Source organism: Phallusia mammillata, chromosome 8, assembly GCF_965637545.1.
Source record: "Phallusia mammillata chromosome 8, kaPhaMamm4.hap1.1, whole genome shotgun sequence".
In the NCBI taxonomy this organism is placed as follows: Eukaryota; Metazoa; Chordata; class Ascidiacea; order Phlebobranchia; family Ascidiidae; genus Phallusia; species Phallusia mammillata.
Genome location: NC_137259.1, coordinates 14,850,262 through 14,864,682, shown reverse-complemented (window position 1 = coordinate 14,864,682; position 14,421 = coordinate 14,850,262). Strand labels below are relative to the sequence as shown.

The following is a 14,421-nucleotide window of genomic DNA, read 5'->3' as shown; positions in this document are numbered from 1 at the left end:
GCGTGTTGATTTATTTGAGTTATATCTTCCAAACTTTTGAAACCCTATAATAAATCTGTATATATTGGTTAAAACTTAAAAGTTATTAGTTTATTTATATATTTTTTATGGTTCAACTCTCAATGTGATCGCTATAGCAGTATTGTATTGTGTGAACTTTATGAGTTAAAAAAACATTTCTGGGTTTTGTGGTTTTCAAAAATACCAACTGACCTTCAAAAAGGTCTTTCCCACGCTGCATTCTGGGTCAGACTCGTACTTTTAATTGTGACGTCGCCGTTTACGCGGGCACTATGACGTCATCCGGTTACCTGCAATTGTTTCCGTTTCCAACTGTCCCCCATTTACGGACGGAAACGGTAGGGATTTATTGGTGACAAAACTTTTTTGGTACCATGCTCATTTAGTTTCAAACAGTTTGAATACTTTTTTATTTTTATGTTTTGAAAAACACAATCAGAAAAGTATCTTTGTAGGATGTTAAACCATTATAAGTTTGATTTTTACCAGTGTTTCACTCCTAAAAGCTCTATTTATATATACTTTTTCGACATAACTATATACAATAATATATGTCATTGTTTTTGATGACAATGATTCGGTACTTTTATCTCACATTTAGCTTTCACAGCGATTCACGATATACACGTACGCGCCAAATTTCAGGTCAAACCTGGTTGAATCGGTGTGAAACCTAGTGCATGTACCAAGTTTAGTTACTTGTGTATTACGTAATCTCCTTATTAGTTGCTGACAGCGACTTTGGTCTTGCCGCTTTTAGGGGATTACGACGCAATATAGTTTCCAATTGTTTCCTGTTCTTTGTTTGAGTTTGAACGAAAATCGTTCGACCTTTTTGGTTTTTATAGCTTTTCCTGAAAGTTGTTGTTGGGAATTGTTTGCAGTTAAGGTTGGTTGTATCACATGACGAATACGAAAAACACATTTTCAAGACGAGTTTCGTTCATACTGTCGTGTATTGTATACTATTACTACCCCATATCATTTGTGCAAAATGTCCATAAAATTTCTAATACAGCAAACCTCGACCAGTTTGGACCTAACAAATTTTGCGGAACTGACGATGATCCGAATTAACTGATGTCGTTTAGTTAAAGTCCTGCCACTTTAAAAATGATTTGTATTTTAAATTTTGTCCGAATTAAGATCCGGAGTAACCGAATCCGGTTTAACCGAGGTTTACTGTACTGGTAAAGTCCTTTTCTCCTTTACCTTTAAACCTATTTGTATGTAATCACATAAAATTATATAGCCCTGTTTTGTATCGTCTGGGTAAAGAATAAACACACTGATAAACATTACTTAAGTGTACATGTGTTAAAAATTGAAGCATTACCAATCAAAATCCTTTTTTTGTATCTATGTTTTACAACATCCAAAACAAAGATACCAAGACTATTTCAGAGTTCTGATTTCTAATGCTACCATGGGCGTTTTTATGCTTGTTATTACAAGCAGTTGGAAGCCTTTATGAATTAAAATTCTCGCCCTAGAAACTGAAATCTCAGCGTGATGTCTTAATTCGAAAGTAGGTTGACACTAACAGTTTTATTGTGTTGGTCATGCTTGTGTTGCCTCCAATGGAATCAAAATTTTAATGGAAGATCATTTGCAGCTGTTATGCAACTGAAAGACTTGAAAAACGTAAGTAAAAATCCTTCACAGCTTAAAATATCACTGTATGTTTAGTGTTGTTGGATAATCAGTTGATCTCTTGATCTGTAGTAAGTCTGTAAGTGAAAGGATTTAGGAAAACAGGGCAATGTTTGATAGAAGTATAGAACAGGAAAGTACACAGGTTTACGCAGTTACTTTGCTATCAAGTAAGGAAACATTTTACTGGCTAGAAAAGTTAGTAGGAATTCAGGAATTTTTACTGTAGTTGATGGTAAGATGTAGCCAAATAGATGAAAAACAATGTCTTAGATAATTTTTCATGTGTTTAAGCATGCAAACAAGCGCCTTTAAGCCCATTGCGGACCACAATGAACAACATTAAATCATCAGTACGCAAGCGTGCAGCTTAGAAGAAACATTGGTCATAAAATTTCTTTACGGTTTTGTATGTTTGACCTGAAAATTGACTGTTAATATTTTTTACAGAAAAAATTCACACTTCAAAATATGAGGTTGATTTTGTGGGCTTGTACCTTATCACTATGGCAAACCGTCGTTTTAGGCGCGCCCTGCCCACGTGACTGCTCGTGCAACAAGCCGAAAAAAATTGTCACGTGTTCATCAAACTCCGGGGAAATACCCGGAGGTATTCCCCCGTACGCGCAGGATGTTGTTCTCAAAGGAAATCGTATCAGGTGGTTGCGCATTGGGGACTTCACCGGGTTTTCGGACGTTGTTAATCTTTTGTTAAACGGGAATGAGATCACCGGAATCGAACCCGGAACCTTTGGATCTTTAAAGCGCGTAAAACTGTTAAATTTGAGGACGAATAATTTGACCAGTTTGGATTCTGGAATGTTCGATGGAATGCCAAAGACCTTAAAAACGCTTTATTTGCATGAGGTTTGTATTTTGGCAATTTTCACATTTAATGAATTGTAAAGCTGTCTTGTATAACGATTGTATTTATTGATTGGCTAGTGTAGGCTAGACGTTGATCTGTAATAATCAATTTGTATTGCAGAACCAAATTTCGACTATTGAATCTGGAGTCTTTCGCCCACTTGCAAAAGCAGCAGTGCAAATTCTTACGTTAAAAATGAACAAATTGACTGAAATTCGGGATGGTGATTTCGAAGGACTTCAAAAATTGAAAAACCTGATTCTTGACGACAACTTAATACAGGTCGGTTTCCATGTTCAATTTTCAAGTATTTATGGGTCCCCTTCCCTGAAGGGGACACATATTGATTTTACTCGATTTGTTTGTTTGTTTTTTCTTTTTTTCTTTTTTTTTTCTTCTGCCCAAAGTTTGTCCACCTCGTTTTGCCCTGAAATGTTTGATGGATTTGGATGAAATTTTCACAGATGGTAGATATAGTTATGTAGATGTGCCATTTGTTTTGTTTGACTCGATAGCCCCAGTGTTTACCCCACTAGCCCCCTAAAATGGGTAAATTTTGAACAATGTCCGAATTGGATGAAATTTGGACAGTTTGTTCATTGTGCTTTTTTAGGGCATCGTTTGTTTTGTTTGACTCGATAGCCCCAGTGTTTACCCCACTAGCCCCCTAAAATGGGTAAATTTTGAACAATGTCCGAATTGGATGAAATTTGGACAGTTTGTTCATTGTGCTTTTTTAGGGCATCGTTTGTTGTGTTTTACACTGTAGCCCCAATATTTACCCCAGTAGACCCCTAAAATGGGTGATTTTTTAAACAATCTCCGATTTGGATGAAATTTGGACAGTTTGTTCATTGTGCTTTTTTAGGGCATCGTTTGTTTTGTTTGACTCGATAGCCCCAGTGTTTACCCCACTAGCCCCCTAAAATGGGTAAATTTTGAACAATGTCCGAATTGGATGAAATTTGGATAGTTTGTTCATTGTGCTTTTTTAGGGCATCGTTTGTTGTGTTTTACACTGTAGCCCCAATATTTACCCCAGTAGACCCCTAAAATGGGTGATTTTTTTAAACAATGGCCGATTCGGATGAAATTTGGACAGTTTCTTCATTATGCCATTTTAGGGCGTCGATTATTGTGTTTCACCATGTAGCCCAATATTTACTGCTTAAGCCACCTATTTTTTAAAAAACGTCCGATTTGGATGAATTTTTGATAGTTTTATGAATTTGGCATTTGTAGCTGTCGAATATTGTGTTTCACCCTGCAGCCCTATTATTTACCCTACCAACCCCCCAAAATGTGTGAATTAATCAACAATACATTTTGACAGTTTGTATAATATGCCATTTTGAGATGTCAGTGTTTTATGCTATTTAGGCACACAAACTTATAACAATGTCTCAATTGCATGAGATTTAGACAGTTTGTACTTTACATAACTTTTTTTTTTAGGAACACTACCAATCACTGTGTTTGACTTTATAGCACCGTTTCTTATGGTTGTCTGTTTACAACTTTGCGGTTTTGGGGACCCATGAGTTTCTGCCTGCAGAAACAAATCAAGATTATAAAAAATGTTGGCTAATATAGGACCCAATATAAATAAATATAGAGAATATATTACAGTTTGCAGAATAGGTTGTAGTGTATATGCTATAGTAAAATGTGCTAAGCCACCCTTCTAGTTTTTTTCATTTTTTGCTGTTTATAGTAGCTTCGCAAAATCTATCACTGTGTTTAATTTTGTCACACATAATCTGATCATATACAGACGAATTCAATTAATTAGTGTTAACTAGCATAATCTGGTGCCATAGGAAACGTGAAACTATAGTTTGTTTCGTCCGGTTAATCGCAACACAAACGCTTGTTTAATTTGTTATGCGAAAAAACTGTTTCTTATGATGCAACTAATTTACAAATTTTAGAGTATTTCTGGAAACGCATTCAACACGTTGAGAAATATTCGCAAGTTGTCGCTGGAGAATAACAAATTGGTCAGCTTTCCCACTGAAGTCAAGCTGCCATTCTTGTCAACTCTTTCATTAGCCAACAACAAACTGACGTCATTAGCGAACGACGTATTTTCAGGTTTGCAAATTAAAACGTTCTTTTTTACTACAGTAATGTCTTAAGTTTTCTCGGAACGTTTATTGAAGAATTTTGTCTAAAGTCTTAATTTAATTTGTTGTTTGTTTTTGTACTGCCTCTATTTAGCCCGCGGGCACCTTTGACAAAAAGCATAAGTTATTAAACCAGGGAGTCGAAAAGTGACCCGAACTGAACCTGAACCCATATGACAAGTCGTTGGACTCTCTACGTTAAACGTTTTTCCATTAAGTGCTCGAAATTAACTTTAAGATTTAGCGCTAAAACTATTATTTTTACGAAGGCATGGGACGTCTTTCGCACATCAACTTGTCATCAAACGCTCTTACGTCAATAAGTGAATCCACATTTGCTAATTTACCGAAATTGCATACTTTGGATCTATCGTCGAACCGCTTGGTGTCGCTGCACGACTTACGAAACGGAAGGGAATTTACAAATTTGCTGCTGGGCGGAAATATGTGGCAGTGCGACTGCGCCATCCAGGTATTATAACGCGAATAGATTTGTGTATATAACGAATAGATTTGTGTTCGAAAACATTTTTTTGCAACAAAGTTGCAAAACATAGTTAAATTTGTAGAATTTTTCATTCAAACTTTTTTCAACGTAGGTTATGCGTCGCTGGATGGAAACCACCGAATATGACGTCACATGTATGTCACCGACTGAGCATAGCGGCAGGTCGTTGAAAAGTCTTTCGATTGAAGACCTGCATTGCCCAGTGCCTAAATCAGCAACAACACCTGATTTACCAATCACAACCAGTTTGCCGATGCTTACAAACCCTGTTATAACCGGTTCTTCCCGGTTTTATTGCCCGGCCAAGTGCGTTTGCGCTATGGACGTCCGTCATATTAACTGCAACCGGCGTGGATACACTGCTGTGCCGAGCAGATTGCCCGATACCGCCGCACTAGTGGATTTGCGTGATAACAAGTAAGATTTCTATGAGATAGTTTTGAAGTTGTTCCTAATGTTCGTTTTGAAAGCTGACGTATTATGTCTTGAGAGTTAAAACCGCCGATCCTAACAAGCAATTAGAATTCACCAAGCGCGAAGATTTAACCACATGATATGTCCATTTTGGTAAAAATGTCATAATTTTAAATGCGTCAAATTGTGTTGAAAAAATGTCATAATTGTGTTGAAAATGCCTTTTTAAATCTAATTATTAAGAATATTAAGAATAATTATGTAATACACAAAAATATAGTTGTACAGCCTTTCAAATAACCAAAATACAATATTTTAGAACTTTGACTGTAACGTACATTTTCATCTTATTTAGAATTCGGTTACTGGAGTCCAATTCATTCGTCTGTCCTCATGTCATTTCATTACATCTTCAAGGCAATGGACTTCAACGTATAAGAGCCGGTGCCTTTCGTCATCTCGCTAAACTTGTTTATCTTTATTTGAACCGAAATCAAATCAGCGAGATTGAAGAAGGAGCCTTTGAAGGTACACGTTAGCAACTTTTTGATGGAAAAGGCATCTATTCTTTTTTTGCAACCCAAATTTCAGGGAGTTGTAAGTTCGAATCTTACCGCAATTGAAATCCTAGTTTCTGCCAGTTATGATGCGCGCTAGATTTTTTGTCTGTTACACAATAAACCTCGGTTATTCCAGACCCGTTTGGAACAAACAATTTGTCCGGATTAAGCGAAAATCCGGATTGACCAATGTCGATAAGTTCAAGCCTTACCACGTTACAAATCATTTGTACGTCCAGTTTTGTCCGAATTAGGGTAAGATCCGGATTAATCGAATCCAGTTTAGCCGAGGTATGCTGTATTTTTTATTATAAAGGCAAAAATAATTCTTTACGAAATCACTCCTTTGGTTGTGGATGTATTGACATTCAGATCATTTTAGATCTCAAGTTGTTGCGGTCTGCAGACAGTTTGAAACTCACACATTTGGAAATGCAAACGATATTAATCTGCCATGTTTCAAAAGCGCTTTGTTAAATGTTACACAAGTTATACTGACCTATAGGTGCTTGTATAAAAACAAGGGGACTGAAATTTGTACAAACCAGAAACTAAAATGTTAATTTACTAAAAAAATGTTCTTCAGCAATTACTGCAATTGTTTGTTAGGTAAGATTTCATAGACTAGAGCAGTGGTTCCCAAACTTTTTTCTTTTAAGGCGCATTTAAAAAAAACAAAAATTATTTGGCGCACTTCGAACATTTGAATAAAAAATATATTTGAATTTTTTTATTTCAGTTTAAAATGGCACAGCAAATTAGCTGACAAAGGCACTAACTATGAGGTCATAAAGCCGCTATACAGGTCACTCTCATAGTTAAATAGCCTAGTTCAGGGGTGGGCAAACTTTTCAGTGCAAGGGCCGCATTCAAATGTTCATAATCTTATGGGGCCGCATAGTATTTCACCAACGGCCCCCAATTACTTACTGGTGTAAAAAATTAGATTTATATCATATATATATATATACCATTTAAAGCCGCCTAAAATGCTCAGGTGTATAAGTTTAACTGAATGGAGATAACTGTTTATGACGTCAGAATCTGTATTGTGACGATTACGGTGCCTGTTCTTTTCGCATTGTTTGCTCACAATAAGCGGATAAAAAGCCTTGCGCATATGGCCAGTCTCACGAAATCTCGTTTTAGCAGTTTGAAAATCGAAATATTTGGCAAAATACTTTTAGTCACGTCACGGCAGCCAGTATATATATTTTAACATACAAGGTCACGGCCGCACAAACTCGTCTCCGCGGCCGCATATGGTCGTACGACCGCAGGTTGTGCACCCCTGATTTAGCCCAAAATATTAACATAGTATATTTTCAGATATGTGCAAATACGTTTGTTATCACTTTGTTTGAAGAAACATTGGTTGAAACGCTACAATTAGGCTTTTCTTGCAACATAGGCTACACCACGTTTTTTTGTGAATAAATTCCTTGCGCCAACATTAAACAACGCGAGCGGGTCTGTGTTAACGATTCTAAAGCCGTGTTTAATGTCCGTTTGCAATGTACTCCTAAACTTGATCCAAAGTGACCAAAGTTTTGGCGTCAACAGTGCAAAGTGGGCTGTAATTGAAAACGTGAATAGCTTTTACTTTTATCGAACGAAGAAATTGTGTCAAGTGACGATTTGTATAATAACGTGGCAGAAACAACAGGCTAAAACATGTAAAACGTATCTGTGTTTATAGTTCCAAAGTATGGTACTGGTACAGATTCTGCATATGGTATAGGTATCGGCAAGTCGCACCTTCGGTATTTTTTAAAACTCTACGCCTGTGCTTATAATACTATTCAGCGTTGCTCAGTAACTTTCTTTTTAAAATTTGCTAACATTTGGCGGGCCGCATAAACTCCTTTGCCGGGCCGCATGCGGCCCGCGGGCCGTAGTTTGCCCACCCCTGGCCTAGTTGAACATCTCAGAGACGTGGAGCATGTTGGCCTAGTGGTCTAAGCACCTGGTACTACTACTCTACTTGATTGATTTTAATTTCAATATTTTTTGCGGCACACCTATTGACATCGCGGCGCATAGTTTGGGAACCACTGGACTAGAGTATTTTCACTGGACTAGAGTATTTAGCGTTATTGGAAAACAGTGAACAAATAACAAGGTAAAATATTTTTTTATTCTGTAGGTATGGAAACACTCGCGTATCTATTTCTTGATAATAACCGTATCGCTGCCATACCGAGCGGCCTCTTTCGCCCCCTAGCGTCTATATATTCAATATACTTGCGTCGCAACTACTTGGTGGCGCTACGGAGCGATTCGATGGAAGGTTTGAAACGACTGCGATGGCTGTACCTCTCTTGGAACAGGTAATTAAGGCTATTAACTCAACACAAATAAAAAAATATGCCAAATCTTATGTATCATAGCAAGGTCCTCTGCGAACTTATTTTCGATTACTCAGTGTTACAGCAATTTAGAATAATGACCAATTCTCCTCATACAAGGCCATTTTTGGTGTTATCTCATAGGTTTGTTACCTTTTTGTTTGAGAAAATAATGTTTACATAAAATTTGGTGAGAATGTTTAAACGAACTATATATCTTACGAATCAAATGATGAATGAATTTAAACAAATTTTAAGTGTTTTTTGCATTGTGTTGATTCGCATCTTGACGTATGGATACGACTTGTTTTTCTATTATAGTTTCAGTTTAATAATGTGCTTTTTCGCAGGTTTACAAAAAGTTAAATCGATAGTCATTTTTATTTCTAAAACATTTAAAAAAACGACTGACGGGGACATTTTTCTTTTTCCACAGACTCACACATATTGACGACGATGCTTTCAATTCATGCCCATCATTAAACCGACTTTATCTAGGCAACAACGAACTTTCAGTTTTTCCATTGCAAGCCTTATCAGGTAGCTAAATTCAATTTGACAAAATCTAACTTCAAACAAATATCATTTTTTTTTCTTCTAAATGTTGCCTCTCAGGCATATTAATCAGAGACGGGTAATTAAGAACATTTCATAATCTAGGATAGTTAATCAAATTCAGATTAAAGATGCTTATTCTGTTTTAAAGAGTTAAAGAGCACATAAAGAGTTTCTCATTCTAGCAGTTTGTCTGCCACACCACTGAGCGCGTTAACAAGTTTTTTTTTTTTAAATTTAACGTTAAAAAATATTGTCTGCGCATTTGCTGTAACTGCATAGTTGTTGCAAATCGAAAACAACTGATGAATAATGGAATAAAGTTGGCTTAGGCAACAAAATATTAACAGGCTAAAGTTGAATTTTTAAAATCGGAAGGATTTAATTCCTAAATTATCCAAATCCTCCCGAATTTGATCATCTGATTTCCAAATTTTTCTACCCCAATAACCCAAGTGCTATTTCAATATGAATGTGTCAAAAAATGTTCAGATTATCAATGCCTTATATTGAATATGTTTGATTTTGTAACAATACTAAACATCCAGTAAGCACTGATGCCACTTTAAACTGAAAGATATTTGCTACATGCAAGTTCCCAAGCAATTAAGGTACTTTTAAATAATTTGCCTTGTCCCTCTGACAAAACCACAATACCAATTTGTCATCACGTAGGAAATACCTTGTGGTTATTTAGACTTCAACCACCAAGTAGGCCTATCGTTTCAAGTGGAACATATTAAAAATAGCAATTGCGCTTGCTGTCAACCAAATAGTTTCCTGTGTGTTTGCCTAAACGCGGGTTTATGAATGAGCTTCATTACGCAAATTTCAGTTTTGGCATTGCAACCGTTTTTGTTGCGACAAAATGGACATTTTTTCACACTTGCAGCATTTACTGCACACATTTCTAGAAGTGTAAACAAAGCATATGGTTTCTACACCAGTTTGTTACACAAACGACGATCTATTTTGCAGTTATAGTGGACCAACTATAGGCCAGTGGCTCACAACCTTTTTTTTCTTATTATTCAATTTGGACCTGTATTTTGAGATTCGTAAAAATGCGTTGTTTTTGTGACACAGTATATGTGTTTGTAATATGTCTTGAAATCATTCTTTTAGGTCTCACTCTTCTCAATCATCTCGATTTAAGTGGCAACTTTATTGACGCCATACCTGCGTCACGGTACAAATGGATGACGCAAATACAGTCGCTTGATCTCGCGTCCAATCAAATACATGCAATTGAGGGTGGGTTCCTCGATAAATTGATTGATCTCAAATCCTTGAATGTTTCCGATAACCTTTTGCGCCACCTACCGGAACTTCCCACGAGCATTGTTGACGTAAGTTTTATGATTTTTATGTGAGAAAGTTATTTTCTAAAATTTGTCACTTTTTTAACAGTTTAATCTAGCCAATAACACTTGGACATGCGACTGCAAGATTGGACCGTTGTGGAAATGGATGAATGCGCGCCAATCACAAGCAGTCACGTGTTCGGCACCAGCCAATCGCGTCGGCCAAAACCTGTCTACATTTTCGCTTTCAGATTTTGACTGCAACACAACTAGCAGTAAGTTGTTTTTACTTAAAAGGTGTAGTTTTATGACGTCATAAAAGCAATGACGTAACTTTCGACGCGTATTTGTTTCAGAAATAAAACAAGTGACTTTGGAAAAACACAGTAAAATTCAGAAGAAAAAACAAAATCATTTAAAAGGAAAGAAAAAGAAACTGAAGAAAGGTCGTTCACACTGATAAAAGATGCTGAAACAATTGTCTGTAGTATTTGTTGTAGCAATGTGTTTTCGCCTGTGCTTGTTTAATATTTCGCAAATAAAAGTCCAATTTGATTTTTTGCTACTGTAATTGAACATTTGTGCATTGTGTCGCCAAATAAAAGATCCAATAGTTGTATTCAGTTTTTTTTAAGGTTTGGTTTGGGTGACCGCTAAGTAGTTTTAAGAGACCGCAAGTGTTTCATTTAAATACCAAAAAATAGCCTGTAGTTGCAAGTCCAAATTTTGGGAAACCGCTGGAGAAATTTGGGGGACCGTTTCGGTCCCCCCAAAACACCTTAAAAAAACACTGGTTGTATTACGGAAAACTATGTCAATCATAAAATTTTAGCTAAGCAGTACACAATCCACCAAGGCCAAATATAGCCTAGCCTTTGTCGAAGTAAACAATTCATCTAGCATTCTGGGAGCAAGTTTGGATTGCTCTCACACGATAGCAGCTTTCAAAACAAACAAATCAATCGCTGGTAGATTTACTTGGTTGATGGCTGAACCGGCTCGTGGGAATCGCAATGCTTGAATCCTAAGCATCAGCAGCCACGAGAACTTATAGGTCGTGTTGTGTACCGCAGACGATGTCACCAAATTTGGTAGATTTGTGAAGGCTGCAAATGCCAGCACTGCAAAACGTCGGTGATTGTAAGTTGATGCTTTGTGTGAATTTGTTGACTGTAAGGTTCCTATGATTCGATATAGGATAGAATATTTTCTGGTGTGAATTTTTCAGTGGTGTTAAAAGACGAGTGCGGTTTTCTCTTGCTAAAGCAGAATAATGGCCTTTACCCCTTTAAGGCTTTATTGGATCTGCCATTCTTTTTGTTGTTGCATAAGAATTGGCTGAAAAGCGCAAACATAATAAAAAGCTGATCATATGTTGAGAGCTTTTCTTTCGCACTGTTATGGACGCGGCTTCTTAAACAGTGGTCCTACTCCAGCAAGCAATGCTTTAGGCTTGTATTAAATTTGCCAATATTGCTGAAGCCTACTTGCAGTGTTGAAGCTGACGAAAATTGTGCGTGTGGTCATTCTTATGCACCTGATTTGTATTCATATCACTTTTTGTCAAGTCACTTATACAAGAGTTGTTGTTCATTTGTTAAGGTGTTAAATTATCCAGCATTCTTGTTTTTAGTCAGTTTTAAAAGGCACAAAAATGCAACTCTGTGCACTTAATTGTGGTAAAGAATGCCTTTTCCTCGGTCGTTTATACGGTTACAGAATCGTTTGTAATCGTTTATTATGTAACAATGCACATTCTAAAGTTCGAAATCGCATTATTGTACTTGACACAAGGAGCTCTAGCCACGTAAGTCTCACTTATACTTTTCTCTCAAAGTCAAAAGCAATCAAAGTAGATACAGGTCTCATATTAGGGTTCCAAGCCGTGACTAATTGCATTAATTTAGGCGTTTTGTCACTGCAGGCGTGCACAATAATCGATATAACCCAAGTGGAAAGCGTAGAAGCAATTTTAATGGGCCGAAGGGTACCCTGATGTGTTGTAGATATTCAATGTTAAAGGTCGATTAGAGTCTTTTCCTCTACTTGCAAAGTGTTTCAAATTGTTTGATGTGCTAGAAAGAACTCGTGTTGAGTAGTAAAGGCTTAACGCAGATCTAGTGAATGGATTGAAAAATACTTCTTTAGATAGCTGAGTTTTTTGGGTTTCATATTTTTTTAATTAAGACGGTTTTGAAAACCTAAAATGCAATGGCTTTACTGAACATAACAAACTTATACTTTGACCTTGTTGCTGTTGTTGTTTGTGTTGATTTGTGAAAATTTGATTTATTTCGGTTAATTGACGAAATTATCGTTCCAAAATAATAACGTTGTGGGTCCCAAAAGAGGATATTTTGTGCATCAAGGTTAAATGCATGTGGTGGTTAGCACATTGAATTTAAAAACCTACGTAATATTAAAACTTGAATAGTTTTTGACAACGTGGAATGGTAAAACTTTTTTACTCTTGTTTAAATTCATTACTCATTTGCTATGACGTCATACATAATAAAACCGACTATTCGGCAATTTGGCAAATCACTCTAATACCAACGCCAGACCACGAGAGTTTGCTTGAAGTATCGTCCAGTCGATTGTGGATCGAATGTCAATTGTGGTTCGATGCGCGCGACATCGCTGCACGCAAGAGCCGCCTTATTTGACCCAACTTGGACGCCGTCCGGCCGCCCTGGCGTCCCATCGCAAAGATAGCGGTTCAAAAAGGGCCTGAATCGCAAGCCCAAGCTTCGTGCGAGCCCATGGCGGATATTATTCACTTTAATCGTTTCCCGATGCAGTAACTTTCCCATAACACTGAGCTAATTTTGCGAGCACCGTTGCTTGAACAGTGTGGAATCAGATTGTTTCTTCACGTGAAGGTAGTGGCCGTCGCAACTGCTAGTTTATGCTGTTGAAACGACCTTTAGCGAGTATTTGAATCTGATGCATATGTGTGTTAGGTTTATCAAGTAACAAGAATGGTAGGGTTTTTGGAAACACATACTTTTGTGCAAAGTCTTGTAAACGCTGTACAAACCATTGACAGCAAGGTTTAACTTGACATTTACCATTTTTCGTTTCAATTTTATAGCGGTTTGTCAGGATTGGGAGCTTGGAGTTTTGATACAGTTGAGATACAAAGCGCAAAGTTACCTATTTGCCAAATTGTTTTCCTGTTGTCCGATAAGTTTTGTTTGTAACAAGTCTTGTTGTTTTGTCGGGTTTTTGTGATCATCGTTTGATGACACTGTGTTTAGTTTCATGTGTAGTGTTTTGGTGCCATAACAAAGCTTGCTCGAAAAGATGAATCCTGATCTTGTTTTCTGTTGAAGAAATTGATCTATAGCTTTTCTCCACTGGAAATATTAGCAGTAAAATGGTTTGTGTTGAACTTTGAGGCATGGTTATCGAATTTGTTATTGGTTGGAATTTGGCCTGGTGTGTGGGTATGTGTTGATTGAGTTAATTGACCTCATGTTGATTGAAACAGTAAGAACGAAAAATGAAAAATAGTCAAAACTGAATTCACAATTTACAATGACTATTTTTTGATGAAATATTGAAGGCTTTTGCCTCAAATCGTTTAGCTGAACATTTTCAAGCACAGTGAATGGGAATTGATTTAAATAGACAAATGTGTTTTTCTTCCCCTTCTGTTCTAGTTGTCACTATGTAACCAAATTTTGAACATTAGATTTGTTGAATGTATTATTTAGAAGAGCGCATATTAGTCCATTGGGCTGACATATACTTGAAAAGGGTAGGCTTTTATGTTCTTTAAGGCTAGACAAACAGCATACAGTAGACCAAGAAAATCGACTTGTACAATATCACAAATGTTTCTAGTATAAGTGGGAAAAGCCTTGAAAATGCAGATTAAACTGATATAGCATGATTGAAGGACAATTTTTTCGGGCTAATGGAATTCTTATGTTGTGATCTGCATTTTCTGACGAGGGCTGGTCAAATCTCTAACGAGTCAATGCAACTGATGTAATACGTCCCAAGGGTGCGGTCGGTTGCTCCCTTTGATGCTGTATGTGCGTGTGATGTATTGTGCC

At 36.9% G+C, this 14,421-nt stretch overlaps 2 protein-coding genes across 3 annotated transcripts in view; both read left to right on the top strand.

Annotated features, from left to right (window-relative positions):
* Positions 1-14,421, top strand: part of LOC145203669 (medium-chain acyl-CoA ligase ACSF2, mitochondrial-like) — a 39,377-nt gene that overhangs the window by 12,925 nt on the left and 12,031 nt on the right. The gene's annotated exons all lie outside the window — the stretch shown is intronic.
* LOC145203667 (uncharacterized) lies at positions 571-10,976 on the top strand. The gene is made up of 12 exons (XM_080075921.1): positions 571-1,665; positions 2,125-2,541; positions 2,663-2,824; positions 4,474-4,636; positions 4,938-5,140; positions 5,268-5,593; positions 5,946-6,118; positions 8,297-8,480; positions 8,935-9,038; positions 10,179-10,402; positions 10,464-10,632; positions 10,714-10,976. Exons 1-12 carry the CDS (start codon positions 1,642-1,644, stop codon positions 10,815-10,817), a joined length of 2,253 nt encoding a protein of 750 aa, XP_079932047.1. The 5' UTR covers positions 571-1,641; the 3' UTR covers positions 10,818-10,976.

Coding starts and splice junctions, on each gene's coding strand:
- LOC145203667 (XM_080075921.1), top strand. CDS start 1,642: ATGCAACTGAAAGACTTGAAAAAC. Junction 1,666..2,124: donor AACTGAAAGACTTGAAAAAC/GTAAGTAAAAAT, acceptor TATTTTTTACAG/AAAAAATTCACACTTCAAAA. Junction 2,825..4,473: donor TTGACGACAACTTAATACAG/GTCGGTTTCCAT, acceptor TACAAATTTTAG/AGTATTTCTGGAAACGCATT.